The sequence below is a fragment of the Dermatophagoides pteronyssinus genome, unplaced genomic scaffold (genome assembly GCF_027571235.1).
Source record: "Dermatophagoides pteronyssinus isolate colony J.1.1.1.1 unplaced genomic scaffold, Derpt_VIB-CSIC_2022.12 sq0028, whole genome shotgun sequence".
NCBI lineage: Eukaryota > Metazoa > Arthropoda > Arachnida > Sarcoptiformes > Pyroglyphidae > Dermatophagoides > Dermatophagoides pteronyssinus.
The window spans coordinates 397,470-415,831 of NW_027461552.1; the positions used below are offsets into that span (position 1 = coordinate 397,470).

General features: G+C 27.8%; 2 protein-coding genes and 1 long non-coding RNA gene across 6 annotated transcripts; 1 reads left to right on the forward strand and 2 right to left on the reverse strand.

Annotated features, from left to right (window-relative positions):
* Positions 1-34: 34 nt before the first annotated feature.
* Positions 35-17,347, reverse strand: Bsg (immunoglobulin domain-containing protein Bsg). Of its 4 annotated transcripts, none has more exons than XM_075823410.1 (10): positions 17,290-17,347; positions 15,704-16,136; positions 15,461-15,639; positions 15,283-15,399; positions 15,037-15,222; positions 4,094-4,202; positions 3,808-4,040; positions 3,405-3,743; positions 3,206-3,344; positions 35-2,843 (listed from the first exon to the last, which is right to left on the reverse strand). In XM_075823410.1, the coding sequence occupies exons 2-10, from the start codon at positions 15,778-15,780 to the stop codon at positions 2,789-2,791; spliced, it is 1,434 nt and encodes a 477-aa protein (XP_075679525.1). In that variant the 5' UTR covers positions 15,781-16,136; positions 17,290-17,347; the 3' UTR covers positions 35-2,788. The 4 variants fall into 4 exon arrangements, with proteins under 4 accessions (XP_075679525.1, XP_075679524.1, XP_075679522.1 ...); XM_075823409.1 differs by lacking the exon at positions 17,290-17,347 and adding an exon at positions 16,197-16,301; XM_075823407.1 differs by lacking the exon at positions 17,290-17,347 and having other exon boundaries at positions 15,704-16,254.
* Positions 7,508-10,703, reverse strand: LOC142645895 (uncharacterized). The gene is made up of 2 exons (XR_012846926.1): positions 9,994-10,703; positions 7,508-8,744 (listed from the first exon to the last, which is right to left on the reverse strand). It is a non-coding gene; the product is annotated as an uncharacterized LOC142645895 (long non-coding RNA).
* LOC113794835 (uncharacterized) lies at positions 10,933-13,958 on the forward strand. The gene is made up of 7 exons (XM_075823406.1): positions 10,933-11,224; positions 11,287-11,693; positions 11,762-12,076; positions 12,134-12,706; positions 12,777-13,017; positions 13,079-13,265; positions 13,320-13,958. Exons 1-7 carry the CDS (start codon positions 11,004-11,006, stop codon positions 13,764-13,766), a joined length of 2,391 nt encoding a protein of 796 aa, XP_075679521.1. The 5' UTR covers positions 10,933-11,003; the 3' UTR covers positions 13,767-13,958.
* Positions 17,348-18,362: the final 1,015 nt, after the last annotated feature.

Sequence of the window (18,362 nt, forward strand, 5' to 3'; positions counted from 1 at the left end):
AAATATTCAAATGAATCAATGGATTCCGGATATTTTTTTGTTTTGTTGTATATTTAATGTGTATGAAACAACAACAAAAATAATAATGTGACAGTCATCATTGATGATAATGATCATAATAATGTTAGTATTATTGCCATAGGGATTTGTTTTCTTATTGATTAGTTGTGATGTGTGTTTGTGTTATTTTTTTTACCTGACATTATTATCATCACCATCATCATGATTCTGTTTTGGTTGAGAGAGTGTGATAAACTTAGCAATTTTTAACTTTTATTTATACATTTAAAATATTTATAGATTATTTTTTATTCACTTATTTTTTTCAGATTAAATTTGTAGCATAGTTTTTTTTCACATGGGCTTTGCTGTATATTTGAATGAATAAATAAATGAATGAATGTATATTTGGTGAATGTGTTAGTGTGTGTGTATATATAATCAATGAATGAAATGATTTGATTCAAAACTATCATCTTATTTTTTTTTTTGTTTTTTTTGAAAAAAATTCACTGCAAAAAAACTGAATTCATAATGAACAAAACAGTTGAATAAGTTGGAAACAAAACAAAGTTGATAAATTATTAAATCAAAACTACAAGATTATTTAGAGAGAGAGAGAAAAAAAAACAAATCCAAAAAACAAAAAGTTAATTAAATTAATCAATTATTGCATTAATGTGAAAAAACTATAGTTGCAAAAACAATCTAGATAAATGTGTGTGTTCGAATGAAAGAGATGAAATGAAAAGAATAACCAAGAATAAATAAGATTAAAATAACAGAAAAAAAAGCCTAGATATTATAAAATATTTCTTGTCTAACTTAAAAGAAAATGATTGAAATGTGAAAAGTGAACAATACATATTAGGAGATTGAAGTTTTTTTTTAAATGTTGATTTGCATCAATCATATTATGTATCATCATTTGTAAATGGGCACTTGATTATTGTAACTGATGAAATATAAATGAATAAATAACATCCATTTTTTTGTTATATCCCTTTTTAACACAAGAATTCATCTTTCGTCTTTTTTTTCATAAATTTCTGCAAATGATTTGCCGATTTTAATGTTGTGGTAGTGTGTTGTGTTGTATAGTTTTTGATGTTTCAATCTTGATAACAGTTAATGACTTATTATTTATTATATATAAGAACATGAATTGAACAAACAAAAAGTATATATTTTTTTATCACAAACTGTTTTTTTGTTTTGTTTACAGAATTATTCACATTAAAATGACATACGAACAAATAAAACACAAAAAAAAGACAAAAATACAATCAAAAGAATAAAATTCTAATCATCATGTTTGATCAATTAATTCAAATTAATCAAATTGATTTATAAATGAATTTTGGTTTGAATAATAAAATTATTAATGATGGAAATTGGCTAGATCATAAATAATGCTGATTTTTTTTCAGATTTTCAAAATTGATTGTAATTAACAACAATAACAACAAAAAAATTCACTCAGATTATACTGTATATGGGTAGTTTTTTTTCAAAATCTAAGACACATTTTATTGGAGAAAAAAAAGAATGAAAAGAATGGGACTGAAATAAATAAAAGGGTCATTTCATCATTATCGGGTTGTTGAGAAATCAATCAAAGTTGACTAGCAAAAAAAAACAAAACAAATAAAAAGAAAAGAAAATCAAACAATCCGACAAAAAGAAAAGTAGATAAAGAGAACAGGTAAAACAATGATTTAAATAAAAGGACAATTGAAAATGAAAAATACTTGAATTAAAAATTGAAAAGATTAATCAGGTAAAATATATTGTTTTTTGAATAATAATAATAATAATAATGATAATTAGGAAGAAACAATGACAAACTAATTAAACTAAAACAAAAAAATTAGGCAAATTGAAATTCGGGACCCTAATAAGTTTTGGGCAAAAATTAACAACAAAAAAAAACGAATTTTTGAGGCCAGCTCAATTTTTTTTTTCTCTGGTAGGACACAAATGGGAAAAGTTAATTTACATCGACATAATTAAATGTCATTATGAGCATCGTGATCTGTGTGTGTGTGTGTGTAAGAATGAAATACATGACCAACAATTAACAAGAAAATTTTCTCAAGTTACATCAATAATAATAAAGATAATAATAATTTTTTTTTTTGTATGGATGTGTTTTAATGGCTGCAGGCTTTTATGGTTTATAACAGTGTGTCTTTTATCATTTACATTTATATTCAAATGAATGATTGACGATGATTGTATTCATTAAGTTATACGGCAGATTTATGTTTGAAAATCAAAATTAAAAAAAAAAAATAATGAAAAATTACATTAATTTTTTTTTTCATTCATTCATTTTTTTACCGATAAAGTTGTGTTTCAATATTGAAAAATTCAATACAAAAGAAAAAAAAAACAAAACAAATAGCATGAAAAAAAATAGGAAACGCACACTGAAATCATTCGAATATCAATAATAATAATGATGATGATGATGAAGAGATGATGATGAAAGTTGTTGGTAGATTCTGATGAGAAAATTTCCATGCTGTTTTATATATAGGCAACTTGAATTTGAATTGGAAACAAATTATAGGGTTGGATTAGTTATTTAATTTAATTTTTTCGTTTTGACTTCAATTATCCATTTGGTTTGTTGTTGTTTTTTTGCATCTCGGTTTGATTTAAAAAAAATCAACGATGTGTATCATTGACAATCGGATAAAGCTGTTGTTGTTAATTTATTTTATTTTTTTTGGTGTATTGATGTTGATTGATTGTAGTAATAATGGTTTTATGGTAAGAATTTTTATTTTCTTTGTCTCAAATCGTGTGATCTGGAAGCACAGTCTTGAGATTTTGTCCTGTTTTGTTTTTCGTAATTCAACACATTATACACATGATGACAAATATACAAACAGAAGAGAGAAAGATGAAACACCGGAATAGAATAGAGAATAGAGAAAAAAAAGAGAAGAAACAAATCAAACACTATAGCTTGTTATTATTAATAAGCACATTTTTCCTTATTTTTTCGTTATACAGTTAAATATTTCATAATAATAATAATTTAGGTTTCATTATTCATTCATCAAAACAAAGGAAGGAAAACTAAAACAAAGCTAATAAAATTTAAAAAAAATTCTATTCAAAAGCAAAGAAACAATGATGAAACAAAAAACGAAACGGAAATACAAAAAAAAACAGTCACAGTAAAGACAATTACCCTTCACCATTTTTGTTATTATGATCAGCATCATCGAAATCGGGTTTCACTTTTCTTTTTTCATAGACAAGTATTATAATACAAAGTATGAGCACTTCGGCAACTATGCCGAGAAACGGCCATAATGCGGCATATTTATCTATTATGAAACAAGAATGAATCATTTCGAATTTCATTCATTTTATCAAATCATAATTACCTTTGACTCGAAGTAATATGGTGTTATTATAATCGGTTATTTCATTTGTCGCTTTACAAACATAAAAATATCGATCTTGCGGCACTACTGATTCAATTGTGAGCACACTTTCTTGTGCTGTTTCATTATTTTGGATGGAAATTCTAGTATCCGATACGTTGATTTCACGTTCATTATCCGGTCCTTCAAATTCACCATACATGAGCCATTGTATTTTTGCATCTTTGCCGTAACCTTCAATTAGGGCACATCGAAGTGAAAGACGATCGCCTTCCACCAAATTGGCAGATTTAAAATTATCAGCATCTAATTCTTCAAATTGATGTAACAAAGGCTTGGCTATTTAAATTGAATGAATTGAAATACAAATTAGTTTTTGCTATTTCCAAAGTATTTCGCTTACTTCTAACTTTTGTTATAGCCTCTGAATTATGGATTTTACACTTATAATCACCAATATCATTTAGTTTGGCTTTATCGATGACTAGATCCCATTGTCTATCAGAAATTTTTTCTATATATATTCGACTTTCATCACTATCGTTTTCATTACTATCATTGTCGTGTTCATCATCATCGTCATCATCATCATCATTGTTTCTATAGTTTACATTTAGTTTTACATTATCCTTATACCTAGACAAAAAAAATTTTAACAAATCAATCCTATTTAATTAAAAAAAACATACCATGTAGGTTCATCCTGTCGTATGGGAATCGAATCGGAAAGCCGACAAGGAATCCTTAATTCTCGTCTTTCTATAAGAATTTCTTTGTCATCCATATCGATGGAATTATCTATAAAAAGATCATAATTGATTTAATTGATATAAATAAATGATGATTATGAATAGGTTAATTCGATACAGGATAATTTATGGATTAATATGCATACCGACAAAATAGAATAAATTTAAAAAAAGGATGACTAAAACAAACAGATTATTGTGATTGGCCATTAGGGCGATTTTTTTATAAAATTTTTTATGTATTTTCAACGGTTGGTTGTAATAATTATTAATTCCGTTTCGTATAAATAGAATTCAAAGAAGAAAGGATTCTGTTTTTTGATTTATTCGAAGACTTGAGATTATGATTTAACTTTTAAATACTATCACTATTATTAATAACAGAAAAAAAGATTAAGAAGTAAAAAGAGTTCGAGAGCGATGTAATGGCTGGGCACTTGGTGGTTTTTTTTGAAATAATAATAATTTAATCGGAAATCAGTGAGAAAAACCTGGAAAAACAAAAACGCATGACAAGATAAAGATGTGATGAAATGACATGATTATCATCATAATTATTATTATCGAGAATGATAAATTATAATAACGGTATGAATAATAGAAATGAAGCTTATTTTAAATAAATACACACACAAAAAAACAAACAAACACAAAGATGAATACAATCGTTGGTGTTTTGGAATTCAGTATGATTTTACGATGAAAATTTAAAAAAAAATTATTATCCCTTTATAATTGCATTGAAAATATTCTCTCTCTCTCTTTCTTTCAGTGTGACGTCAGTAATAAGTCCATAAAAATGAATTTATCTTATCAGTAATAAGTTTATGTACACACAAACACACACACACAAAGTAAGCGATTTGTTGCTTAGAATCAAAATTGGAACAAAATAAAAAAAAATGTAATAAATAAATGATTGACAAATCAAATTTTATTTGTTTTTTTTTCTTTTCTTTTTTTGTTCAAGCGTTGAAAAACAATTCTTTTAGGTATGAAAACAATGCAAGTATGAATCCAATGACTTTTGTTATTTATTCATTAATTCGACATTGATTTCACACCGTAAACGTGGTCACATCACATCACACAAATATAACATACAAATGGAATTTTTTTTCCTTGTTGCCTTCCTTGATGAAGATCTCTATTATCAACAAAACGCAACCAAAAGGTTATGTGTGAACAATAGTATATACACAACCTTTTTAATAGTCGTCATAGCTCAATAAGTATTTCTAAAATGAAAAATAATAATAATAAAGTGACGAGTACTGACTGAGTGATGATATTTGCAACATTTAATTATCGCTTTTTAAAATGTTTTTATTACTGGTAGATGAACAACAACAACAACAAGGCTATAAAAATTATAATGGAATTAAACGAAGACAATTTTTAATGATTAAAAAAAATCATAATGTTGTTTTGTATGGGTGTGCGATGGTTGAAGTTAAATTCAAGAAGATTTCATTGTTTTTATCAGATAAATATGTGCATGTATCATTTCAATCAATATCATGATAAATAGATGAACACACACACACACAAGGAATATATTTGTTGGGATAAAAAAGAAAAAAATCTTTAGCTGAAAATTCTGTTGTTGTCGTAGTTGGTGAAGAAAAAAAACAAACCAAGACACACCATACAAACAGAATTGTAGAAACAAAAAATTCTTGGACAACCCCGAAACTTTCTATCCCAAAAACTTTATTCTATAATTCGTTTTTGTTTGGTCGTTTGATCGAATGTCGTCGGTGATATCATATACACACACACAGAGAGAATTCTTCTTTTGTCGGTTATTTTTTTTTCTACCCTCCGTTGTTTCACTTGTAAGGATTCTAGATTGGCGCAGATACCAAGTAGAAAAAATAAAAACCCCAAAAAAAAGAATATTACAAACAATAAGCACATTATAAAAAAAATACTCAATATTCTTTCTTTTTTTAAACGGTATCTATGTTTGCATTTATCCTCTATCGGTCAAATATAGTGAAAGAGAGAGAGAGAGAAAGTGAAACGAAGAGGATACAATGATAATTTCCAAAGTAGTAGCAATAGAATTAGTTATGATTGTAGTACACAGAGGGAAATAATTTGAGTAACAGCTTATATGAAAAGCTATTTAGCTTAAATAGTTTATGTTGCAGTCAACAGATGGCGCTGGTTTTCAAAATTTTTAAAATTTTATACGCCGCGTCAGTTCAAAATTTTTGGAAATTTTTTTCTGAAAATTTTGGAAAGTTTTTTCATGAAATAAAGTTATAAATTGTGGCGATTGTCAACAGATGGCACTGATTTTCAATTATTAAAAAAAAATTTAATTTTTATTTTTTTTCTTATTCTTTTTTTTTCTTATTCTTTTTTTTTCTTATTCTTTTTTTTTCTTATTCTTTTTTTTTCTTATTCTTTTTTTTTTCTTATTCTTTTTTTTCTTATTCTTTTTATTTCTTATTTTTATTTCTTATTCTTTTTATTTCGGATTCTTTCATTTTCTTATTCTTTTTTTTTTCTTATTCTTTTTTTTTTCTTATTCTTTTTTTTGTTTTTTTTTTTAATTATTGTTTTTTTCTTTAAGTTAATTCGCATATCCAATTGATACCTGTTCAGAAAATATTCATCTTGAAATGTGCTACCGCCAGGATTCGAACCCGCCACCCATTGGTTTCCATTGATTTCCATAGGTTTCAACGTTATTAGCATGAGATCGCCATTAACCAAACTCATCTTTTAGACCGGCCGATTTCCCATCAACCTAAATTCCTATTTATTTTATAAATATTATATTTTTGTTGACTTATCACCTTGAATCATAAATAACCAATTTTTTGATGGTCAAAAAATTCATGTTAAACAAAATATAAACCAACGGTCTTAATGGATGTTTGGGCTAAATATTCATATTCAAAAAATAAATTCAAAGGCTCAATCAGACCAATCAATCATTCAAAGAAATTGAACAAAAAATATCGATTTTAATAAATAAAAATGAAATGAAATTTAAATTAACAAATGTGTTCAATGTTTTTAATGTATTTTTGGAATAATTTTATTCGCGTATTCGATGAGAACGAATTGTTGCAAGTTGATATTGTTCTCTTGCAACTCGTTGAAAATTTCTCATTCTTATCAAATAATAAGCAAATAAAAAAATAATAATACAAATAATGATTATGAAAGATATAAAACCAATAACAATCAATTTCGTTTGATGATAACTAAATATATTTTCAGCCATTCTTTCGATCATTTCGTGTTCTGTTTGAACCAAAGAATCTAGCCTTTCTAAATTTATGGAATCATCAAAATTTTGAAATTTTACATTGTTGATTAGTTGGTTTATATCTGTTTGGATGAATGATGATGTTTGAATATTGATTTTCATGAATTTGGTGGTCATGTTGTTGATCGTCAGATCTTGATCTTTTTCAATCTGATATACTTTATTTTTACATTGTTGTTGAACGCCGAATAAGGTTACATTTTGAGTGTAACAGTAAAAATAAATGAAGTCTTCATCGTGCTTAATCTGGACGATGTTTTCCGGTATTATCAAATGCTTCGGCATACATTTTGTTATTTTCCAAATTGGTTTGGAATGAAAATCATGGCAGCCTTCAGAATGATATATAATTGGGCTGTCATGATCTTCAACCGGATTGTAAGCGATATTTTTTATGCATTTGGTTTCCAGATTAAGCAATGAAAACTGTTGACCATCAAATTTTGAAAAACATAAATTTTCTAAATTTTGGGGATCGGGAATTAATATTGTAAATGGGTCGGCACGCAAAATTTGATATTTTGGGTCGACCTCATATGCGTTAATTTTGAAAAAAAGGGTGGGTGAAATAATAGAAGGTATGGGGATGTATTGACAAAAATCAAGATGCCAATCATCGGTGGTGCAGTTGGGACAAAGGGAAATATTGGGAAAAAGTTGATGAAATGAAGGAGGAATAACTTGATTGTGTGACCGGGCGAAAACATCATTTATCAAGAACTCGTTATTCTGGAATTGTGAATGCAAAACAGACATGATTTTGTTGACCTGTATCGCATGTTCCATTCGTTCGAATTCTTGTTTGACATTTTTAAATTTTTCGACCATTTCTTGATGGATTTTATTGTCGAATTTCTGCAGTTCAATCACATCTTTAATCTGATCCGATTGACCATGAAAAAAGTAACCGATAACTCCTATCAAAAAAACAACTGCAGTTATCGCTCCGAGCACAAAGCTAATGACTCCTCTTTTTGATTTTTTTGATTTTTTTGATGATAAATTACATTTTTTTTTTAAAGGATCCAAAATATGCTTTTTATATGAATAACCACATTCATAATATTCATCCGCACTGATGGTGAAATTGGTTGCATTGAATACCAAACACGGTGTTCGGAGATTGATATTAACTTCCGCTTGCACATAATTTCTTGCCACATTATGCTTAGATTTTCTCCACAAAATAGGGAATGAAGTGGCAACCAATTGGCAATCGGTTTTTTGCTTGCTAACCAAGCAAAGAACGATCCACAAAATCATTTTCTTTATGAGTATTAATTTCATTTTTAATTTGTAGATCTAAAAGAAGAAAATAAATTTGAAATGGTTATAACTCGTGGTTTAGAATATTTTATTATTTGAATAATTTTTAACTGGATTATTATGATAAATTTGATAGATTCACATTGTTAAAACATTGATCGAATTGATAATTCACAATAAAACTTAATTCATGACATTGTTTGAACCCGATGCTCTTCAGAAATTTTCAAATACCACAGATTATCGATCATAATATGACATAAAGTAACTTTTTCTATCTCGACTAACGTGGTTATACCCAATTTTTTCCGTTCATCGAAATTCAACATTATTTTGTCTAAATCATCTCTATAACCTATCAACCTTATTCGGATATCATTGAGCGAAACATTTGAAGGATCCAAAAGTATTTCATTTTGCATTTCCAAAAGGCTGTTATGGATTGATTCGATTTGATCTCGAGATTCTCGATTCAATTTAAATTTTTTAGCCATTATAAGTAATATTGTAATTAATTCTTAAGATTATCTAAAAAAGAGATTTTAAAAAATAAATCAATGAAAAATTTCAATGAATCCTGAACAAATTTTAAAAAATCGTAACATAATTTATGAAAAGTTTAGGGACATTGGATCACGATGCATACGTAAAAACGAAAAGCTTATAAAAATAAAAGAAATCGAAAATCGAAAAGCCTACAATAATTTCTATTGTGTCATCATTGGCCATTCTTTCATTCGTTATTTCGTCATCGTTGATTCGACATCGTTTTTCGCAATCGTTCATTCTTTCATTCGTTAATTCGTCATCGTTTTTCGCAATCGTCCATTCTTTCATTCGTTAATTCGTCATCATTCATTCGTCATCGTTTTCGCAATCGTTCATTCTTTCATTCTTTCCTTCATTCAAGATGAATGACGTAAGTAAATCCTTTTTCTAAATTCAAAATTTTACCTTTTTTTGATTTTATCTATCAATAATTTTAGGATAATGATGATAAAGAATTTTTCAAAAAATTTATGGAAGAATTCGATACATTTTCTTCAAAAGAAAGAATTCAAGATAATAATGATCAAATTAAACTAAATAGTGCAAACGGATGGGACACCGTTTTTTACGTAGGCATAGGTTTATTGATAATTATTATTATCATAATAATAATTCTTTGCATTGTCAAACAAATCAAAAAAATGAGAGGTGCATATGTTTCATATAATTTAAATGATATTTAAATAAAATTTTAAATGATATGTAAATAGAATTTTTGAATTTCGAAATTACTCACATTTATAAATTTTCTTGGAAACCAAGTGTTTTAAGATTTTATTTATTAGCAAAGCAACAAAATTTTGGCGAACAAAAACAAAATATTTTTTTTGATGTTGAATGTATTAACGATTTGATGAATATGAAAAAATCGAAATTTTCTGATCAGCTTTTATATCAAATTGAATGTTTTTTTCGATGTTTATTTTAAAAAGTTTTGTGATAATTGCCAGATATGGTACCATTTTATTCAGAAATCGAATGATTTGTTCAAAGGTTATATCGAATGTTTTTTTCGATGTTTATTTTAAAAAGTTTTGTGATAATTGCCAGATATGGTACCATTTTATTCAGAAATCGAATGATTTGTTCAAAGGTTATATCGAATGTTTTTTTCGATGTTTATTTGGTCTTAAAAGTTTGGTGATAATTGCCAGATATGGTACCATCTTCTGCAGAAATCGAATGATTTGTTCAATGGTTATATCGAATGTTTTTTTCGATGTTTATTTTAAAAAGTTTTGTGATAATTGCCAGATATGGTACCATTTTATCCAGAAATCGAATGATTTGTTCAAAGGTTATATCGAATGTTTTTTTCGATGTTTATTTGGTCTTAAAAGTTTGGTGATAATTGCCAGATATGGTACCATTTTATCCAGAAATCGAATGATTTGTTCAAAGGTTATATCGAATGTTTTTTTCGATGTTTATTTGGTCTTAAAAGTTTGGTGATAATTGCCAGATATGGTACCATCTTCTGCAGAAATCGAATGATTTGTTCAATGGTTATATCGAATGTTTTTTTCGATGTTTATTTTAAAAAGTTCAGTGATAATTGCCAGATATAAAACCATTTTATCCATGGATTTATGCAGAAATCGAATGATTCTGTTCAAAGGTTATTTTAGTTCAAAAATTTCATATAAAAATTGCGATGCATGTAATTCACTCGATCATTTGAATTAACACCAATTCCATATTAAAATTGTAATTATTCGTGAATTTTTGAAATCAATCGAAACAAAAATGCCAAGACTTACGACTGCAGTAGCTTCAGGCCAAGATCCCGAATATAAGAAAATGCTGGAGGATATTGATGCATTTGAAAAAAAAACAAAACATATAACGGATCTGGGGCCAAAATGTTTTGTCTGCGAAAAAGGTGTACCGATTGGAAAAATTATCAATTTCTCAAACCGCAAACAATTTATGAATCATATGAATAATCATCATAAAAATTATTTTGAGTAAGTATCCAAATATTGTTAATTATTTTTATTCTTTATATAAATAATTTTTCAATCAATAGGGACATCCGAAAAACCGCAAGGCATGGTGCAAAAGAAGATTCGTCTCGAATGAGTATCGATGATCCATCAACGAGTTCAATTGGGACCGATGCCGTTCCATCAACGAGTGCAATTGGGACCGATCCCGTTCCATCAACGAGTTCAATTGAGATGGAGGAAGATCCATCAACGAGTGCAATTGAGATGGAGGAAGAGCCATCAACGAGTGAACATTTGATGGAAATTGATGATAAAGATCGTGAAGCTTATCGGATAAGCGAACTTCATGAATATGATTATTATGAACAAATGGAACGGTATCAAGCGGAAGAACGAAATCAGGAAGAAGAAGAAGAAATCGCTAGTGATTTCGATGATGATAATATCGAAATACCGTTCATGTTTTTGAACGAAAAAAATTTAGAAGGTAATTGATTATTGCAAAAGTCAATAAAAACTTGCTAAAATTTTTTTAATTATTTACTTCCTGCATAGAATTTGAAGCAGAAATAATACCATACAAAAGTAAACATGAACCAATATTTCTGAAGAATTTGTTTCAAACAAAATATAAAGAAAATTATCAGCAGTTCCTTTTGGATGTTAATTGTTGGCGATATGAAGAAAATATGAATATGCAAACAATTAACAAAATTGTTCCATCAACAATAAATCACTGTATATCTGTTTTACCAAATATCGAAACAAACGAGGAATGTATGGAAGTGTATGATAATATGAAGACTTTATCAAATAGTGCATACTATCTTAACCAATTCCTTGAATTACTGCCAACATATGTACCACCAGGTAAAGCAATCAAATTAATTGAATGACTAAAAGTAATTATTATTCTTTTTACTGAAGAACATGAGAGATGGGAATCAAAAACTGAATTTAAATCACAATTAAGATTTTCTTGGGTGAAACCAAGTAAAATTTGTGAAAGAATTTTTCTCAACAATAAATACATAATTTCCCAATTAGTTAACGAAACCGTTTGCAAACAAACAAACAAATTTGATAAATTGAAGTATTTTGAACATCTAAACTTCAGTATTGAAAGACGCAATGAAATGATGGGTAAACTCCAATTGGAGTTCGGATTCGATGATTTCTCTATCACGAATCCGATCGGTGTCAAGAATGTGAATCATATGTATATGGCATTGTATCTATCATCACCAACAATTCCATTACAATATCGATTAAAAAAAAATGATATATTTGTTTTAATGTTGATCAATAGATTAGAAATGAAAAGGGCGGGATATGAACTAAATGATGTCCTCAAACCTTTGATTGAAGATCTAAAAAACATCATGAAGAATGGTATCGTTAAAGAATATATCGATGACACTGATCAGCGAAAAAAGATGGTGTTTAAAATTTGCGTTAGTGCTGTTTGTGGCGATAATAAAGGAATATATGAACTATTGGGTAATTATTTAATTTATTATTGATGATTTGTTAATTTTTAATAACAAATAAAAATGATTAATTATTTCAGGTTTCCATACATCATTCACCCGCAACACTTTTATCTGCAGAATTTGCGGCGCCAAGGCCATCAAAAAAGAACTCAGACAATGTAGAAATCCGATCGATTTCCAAGGTGATTTCTATCAAAATGCTCTTATAAAAGATATGGCAAAAACAAAGACGACTGACAAAGATTATGGTCTTAAAGCCGAATGCATTTTTGCTGGATTACCGAATTTGACAATATCCAACATTGCTCCGCTCGATTGGTAATTAATTTGCCAGAAATTTTGACTATCTTTAAAACAAAATATATTCTTTATTTTACAGTATGCATGATTTCGACGAAGGCATTTGTGAAAACATCATATTTGCCATTATTAAATTGAATAAAATCGAAGTCAATAACATCGAAAGAGCAATTAAAAAGATTCAATACCACGAGGACAGAGTCAAAATAACAGGCTCCCATCGTGGAAATTTATCAACATTCAAAATCAGAGGAACCGCAGCATCGGTAATATTTTTTTCAAGAATTTTCCAAAATTAACTAACTTTTTTCCCTTATAAGAAATTTGAATTTTTCTGTCGTTTCGATGAAATACTAATCAACCTAAAAGTTTCATTGGTTCCAGATGCATACAAATTGTATACAAATGCCAAAGAATTCGCACAGCTTTGCCATAGTTTTGAATTGAATGCAGGTGATATTCAAAGATTGAAAACATGTGCAGAAATTATTGTCGATTTGTATTCATCTGTACCGGATTTAAACATCACGCCAAAATTTCACAATATTCTACATTATTGGCAGGATGCCGAAAAATTTGGATCAATTTATAGGAACTCCTCGTATAAATATGAGCGGGTACATCAAAGTAATAAGAGATCCATCGCGTCATCCAAAAATACTATCAATCCATCACTTTCCATGATAAATTATTCGCAAAGAAAAAGAGCGATACACTTATTTAAAGAGAATTTTTTTGAAATTGATTTTTACGAAAATTTACAATAATTCAACATCAAAAATCATTTCAGATCTAATGAGTCTTCGCGAAAATTGCCATGTTCAAGTCAATATTGATGGACCTTTTCAAATACCAATGAATGGACGAAAATTATTTATTGTTTTACTTTTAAAATCATTTTTATTCGTTATTTATCACATCATTTAAAATAATACAACATTTATATTATTAATCACTAAGCTTTAACATTCAAATTCATTTATTAAATATTTTTTGCAATATTTATAACACGCGCCAAATATTTTTAGATCATAATTTTGCATAAATGCGACCATTTTTCAAAGTCCGATTTTAATTAAGAAAATTTTTAAAATTTTGATTTTTCAAAGTTTAATTTTAATTAAGAAAATTTTTCAAAGTCAGATTTTGACTTGAAAATTTTTTCAAAGTTTAATTTTACAAATTCCGATGTTGACTTGAAAATTTTTCGAAGTCCGATTTTGACTAAAAAATTTTTCAAAGTAAAATTTTGACATAAAAATTTTTAAAACTTTAATTTTGACTTGAAAAATTTTTCAAATATCGATTTTGACTTGAAAAATTTTTCAAATATCGATTTTGACTTGAAAAATTTTCAAATTGCAATTTGGACTTTAAAAATTTTTCAAATTTTAATGATTTTTTCGCTATTTCAACAGTTTTTGTATTCAATTGGTTACAACAGACGACACTCGAGTGAAAATTTTGAAAATTGCCTCACGTGATCGCGCTATTTCCACAAAAATAGTCAAAAAAAGTTAAAAAAGCCTAAATTATTTTTCTCTGTGTAGTATAATATCATTGATAAAGAATGTGGATAAAATGTCAATATTGGTAAGATACAAACACTATTTAATGCTACTACTACTACTACAAAGATTAATATAGAAATATTTTACGAATCCTCATTCCATTTTATAACGGTATTATATTCTTTCAATAAAAGATAATGTTTGTAGGAATTTTTTTTTTTATAATATTTGTGTTAAAGAATTGTTTTATGACGGTGAATTATAAAAATGTACGCGCATGCATATTATAACAGTATCTAATCAAGAATTGAATTTATTGTTATTTAAATTCCTTAAGTATTACACCCATTCACATTTTTGTTTTGAACATCAGATTATTTATCAAAGACGAAATTCTTTTTTTCCGACATCACATATGTGAATTTGTTTTTCTTAATGGTCAATAAAAAAGAAATTGTGATTCATTTATTTATCACCTGTTTGTTAAAATAAATAATTTAGATAAAAAAACAACAACAACACTTACCATCAACAATTAATTGAAAAGATTTCTGATCACTTGTCCAAATATTATCCACTTGACATTTGAAGATGCCGGAATTCTGACGTTTTAATCGATCAATGATTATCATATCGTTTGGTTGTTCACTTTGATCAAAACGAATTCCATTCTCTGATGATAATGATGATGATGATGATAAAGTGTTATTGTCTATTTGATATATGATTAGAAACAAAATTAATGAAACCAAGTATGAATTTTTGAACATACTTATCATCCATTTTATTGTTCCTTTTGGATGACCACTGTAATTACAAATCATTGAAAGACTATCGTTTTCCTTTCGACGAATTACATTCATTGAAAATGGTTTCACATTTATTGCAGCTAAAACAATAAAAATTATTCATTTATTATCTAATGAAAACAGATATGATTAGAAAAATACCTCGTAGTTCGATTGTTTGTCCTGAATTTTTGATAAGTTCAATATCAATGCTGTTGATTGTAAGTTGGCAATAATATTGTCCTGCATCAGTTTCACTGGTTGCATTATAAATGATCAAACGGTTATCATGTTGAATACGACGACCATCTTCTCGTTTGATTGGAAGGCCATTTTTGCTCCTATAAATATGATGAGATATATGTCACCATAGAATTTAGGTTTCAACCGTATGATTACAACTACCAATTGACAGGAGAATATCGTTGATTATAGTGATCAGATTGACATTCCAATTCGACATTATCAAATTCTTTTTGCATAATTTTGACTAATCTCGATGGCGATATATTAGAATGATTAAAAGGAAATTTGGGAAGAACATGAACATAATGTACTCTAATCGAATGTTGATTACATCTATAGAATCCTTCATCATTTAAGCTAACATTTTCGATTATTAAAATTTCTCGTCGATCGATCGATGATTGTCGGCCATTTTCAAATCTTAATTCTATTCTTGAATCTTCGATTTCATCCAATCGTTGATTGTTAAACGACCATTGTGGCCAAAGATATCGTGATAATATGCATGAAATTTGAAGAATTTTACCTTCCTCTAAATATTTAGGTCCTTCATAGATGACATCCGTTTCTAATAAATTGACGAATGGAATTCCTGTTTTATGTGTAAAAAAAAGTTTCAGTTCAAATTTCATCAATGATTCAATTGAATTACCAAATTGGCAAATAATAATAAAATAAAATATATATGACAGCATTATGATATCTTTTTTAAGGTTAAACTGATCTTGATTGACAACCATATAAATATTTTTCACAACCTTACATAAAACAAATTGACACTGGAAAAAAAATATGAAACAAAAACAAAATTCAACACACAAATTTTCGAATAAAAATATTCAACCGATATTATTGAAACCGAAAAAACGAATATAATGAAAATTTTAAATCCAAATCGATCATATAAATTCGAGTCTACAAATAAACAACCAAACGTCAAGCAATGAATAAATCTTCATCAAACTTTGTTTCCTTGTCAGGCTTTAAATCATTTCGATTTTTGTAACGATTAATGTTATTTTCTATTTTAAAAATAGAAAACGAAATCTAAACAAAACAAGGAAAAAAAAACAAATAAATTACAACAGTATTCATCACCCCCGCTGGATCATCATCATCATTAAATGTTTTAAATGTCGAAAAAAAAACTATTAACAATGCGCCAAATTTTTTTTTTTTTTGTATCAATTCTGTATGTTATATTTTCAAGTGTTGAAAATATCAATATTCAATATGATTGAAAATTATTTTTTCCATATGGTTTTTTTTTGGTTGCTGTTGTTGCATTTAACGATTTATTCGAATCAAATTTTTTTTTACGAATCGATATAATTTACAAATAAAAATGATAATGTCTATCATCATCATCATCGATCAAATGGACAATTTTTTTTTTGCAGATAAACAGACAACAAAAGCAGATCATCGTCCCTAAGGATCTGACCAAATACAATCATTTTTTTCTCTCTATTTGTTTGTACAAATTGCGTGTTTGTGTGTAAATGGCAAATAGTGGAGAAAAAAAAATAGATACAATCATCATCAGTATCATGCTAAAAAGAAAAATGTAATGTTCCGGATGGCCAAATGTTGTCGAAAACATAGTTATTGTCCAAAAAAAAGAGAATAATATTCACTCAATGATGATAACGACAAAAATAAGAATCAAATTGAATAGAAATAATTGGCCGGTAATATTGCTATATCAGTGACAATAGAGAATTGACATTGAAACAAACGCTTACGAATAAAGGGAATAAACGATGCATGAATGAATGATTCTACATGGACAAGTAAAACGTTTTTTTTCCTTCTATATGTCAATGAATTTTACAATAAAACCTGATACACAAACAGAATGCAGAAGATTCGTCTTGTCTTTTATTTTTTATATCTGAAAAAAATGAGCTCATGAACATGATGCATGTGGAGATCATTTGACGGACTCACAGGACATTCAAATCGATACAATACACAAAATAATAAACGTTTCTTTACGTATGTGATATAGAGAATTTTGACAACAAAAAATCTAGTAACTAGAATTCTAGCACCAAACAAAAGACGAAGAAGAAGCGGCAACAGGAATAGTATTGAGTTCAATAGAATAAATTCAATATCGCTTCCAAAATGGATCAAGTTGGCGCATCTGTTTATAATATACAGAGCATAAAATTCGGTAAAATGGATAGCAACACATATCATAAAGGTTGCCGCTACGGAAGCAGCGGTATTGTTGAGATCTCATAACCAATCATTGAAGTCAAAGTTAGTGAGAGACTAACAACAAAAATTAATTCATATATACTTTTTTTTTGAGAATGTTTACCGAACAGTGATCATCAACCGTTTCAATTAGAATCTGATATAAAAAAAAATCAGAAGACGTCAATTCGATATAGTTATATGATTGATATTCGTTGGTTGTCACTGTTTGAATGTATACAACAAACGATTGAAAAAAAAATAACAACAACAACAGTCCAAAGACACCGAAAAAAATTGTATGTATTTTTTTAATATATGTTATATACAGACAATCGTATAGAACCAATGTATGTATGTATGTGTATGCGTATTTAGTAATATTGTAGAATATTCTATGCCAGATACAGAAAGACAGTCAGTTAGAATGTTTGTGAGTTTGCAAAAAAAACGAGAGCTCAAAATACCGAATACGAATCATTGTGACCAAATGAGTGTAGAATTGAGTGAGAAACTAAAGTGAGAGTGAAGAAAAGAGAGAAAGAGAGAGAGAGAGGGAAAAAGAAGAAGAGTGATTTCGAAAGAAAAGGATTCTTGACTGATGATTAGTTGA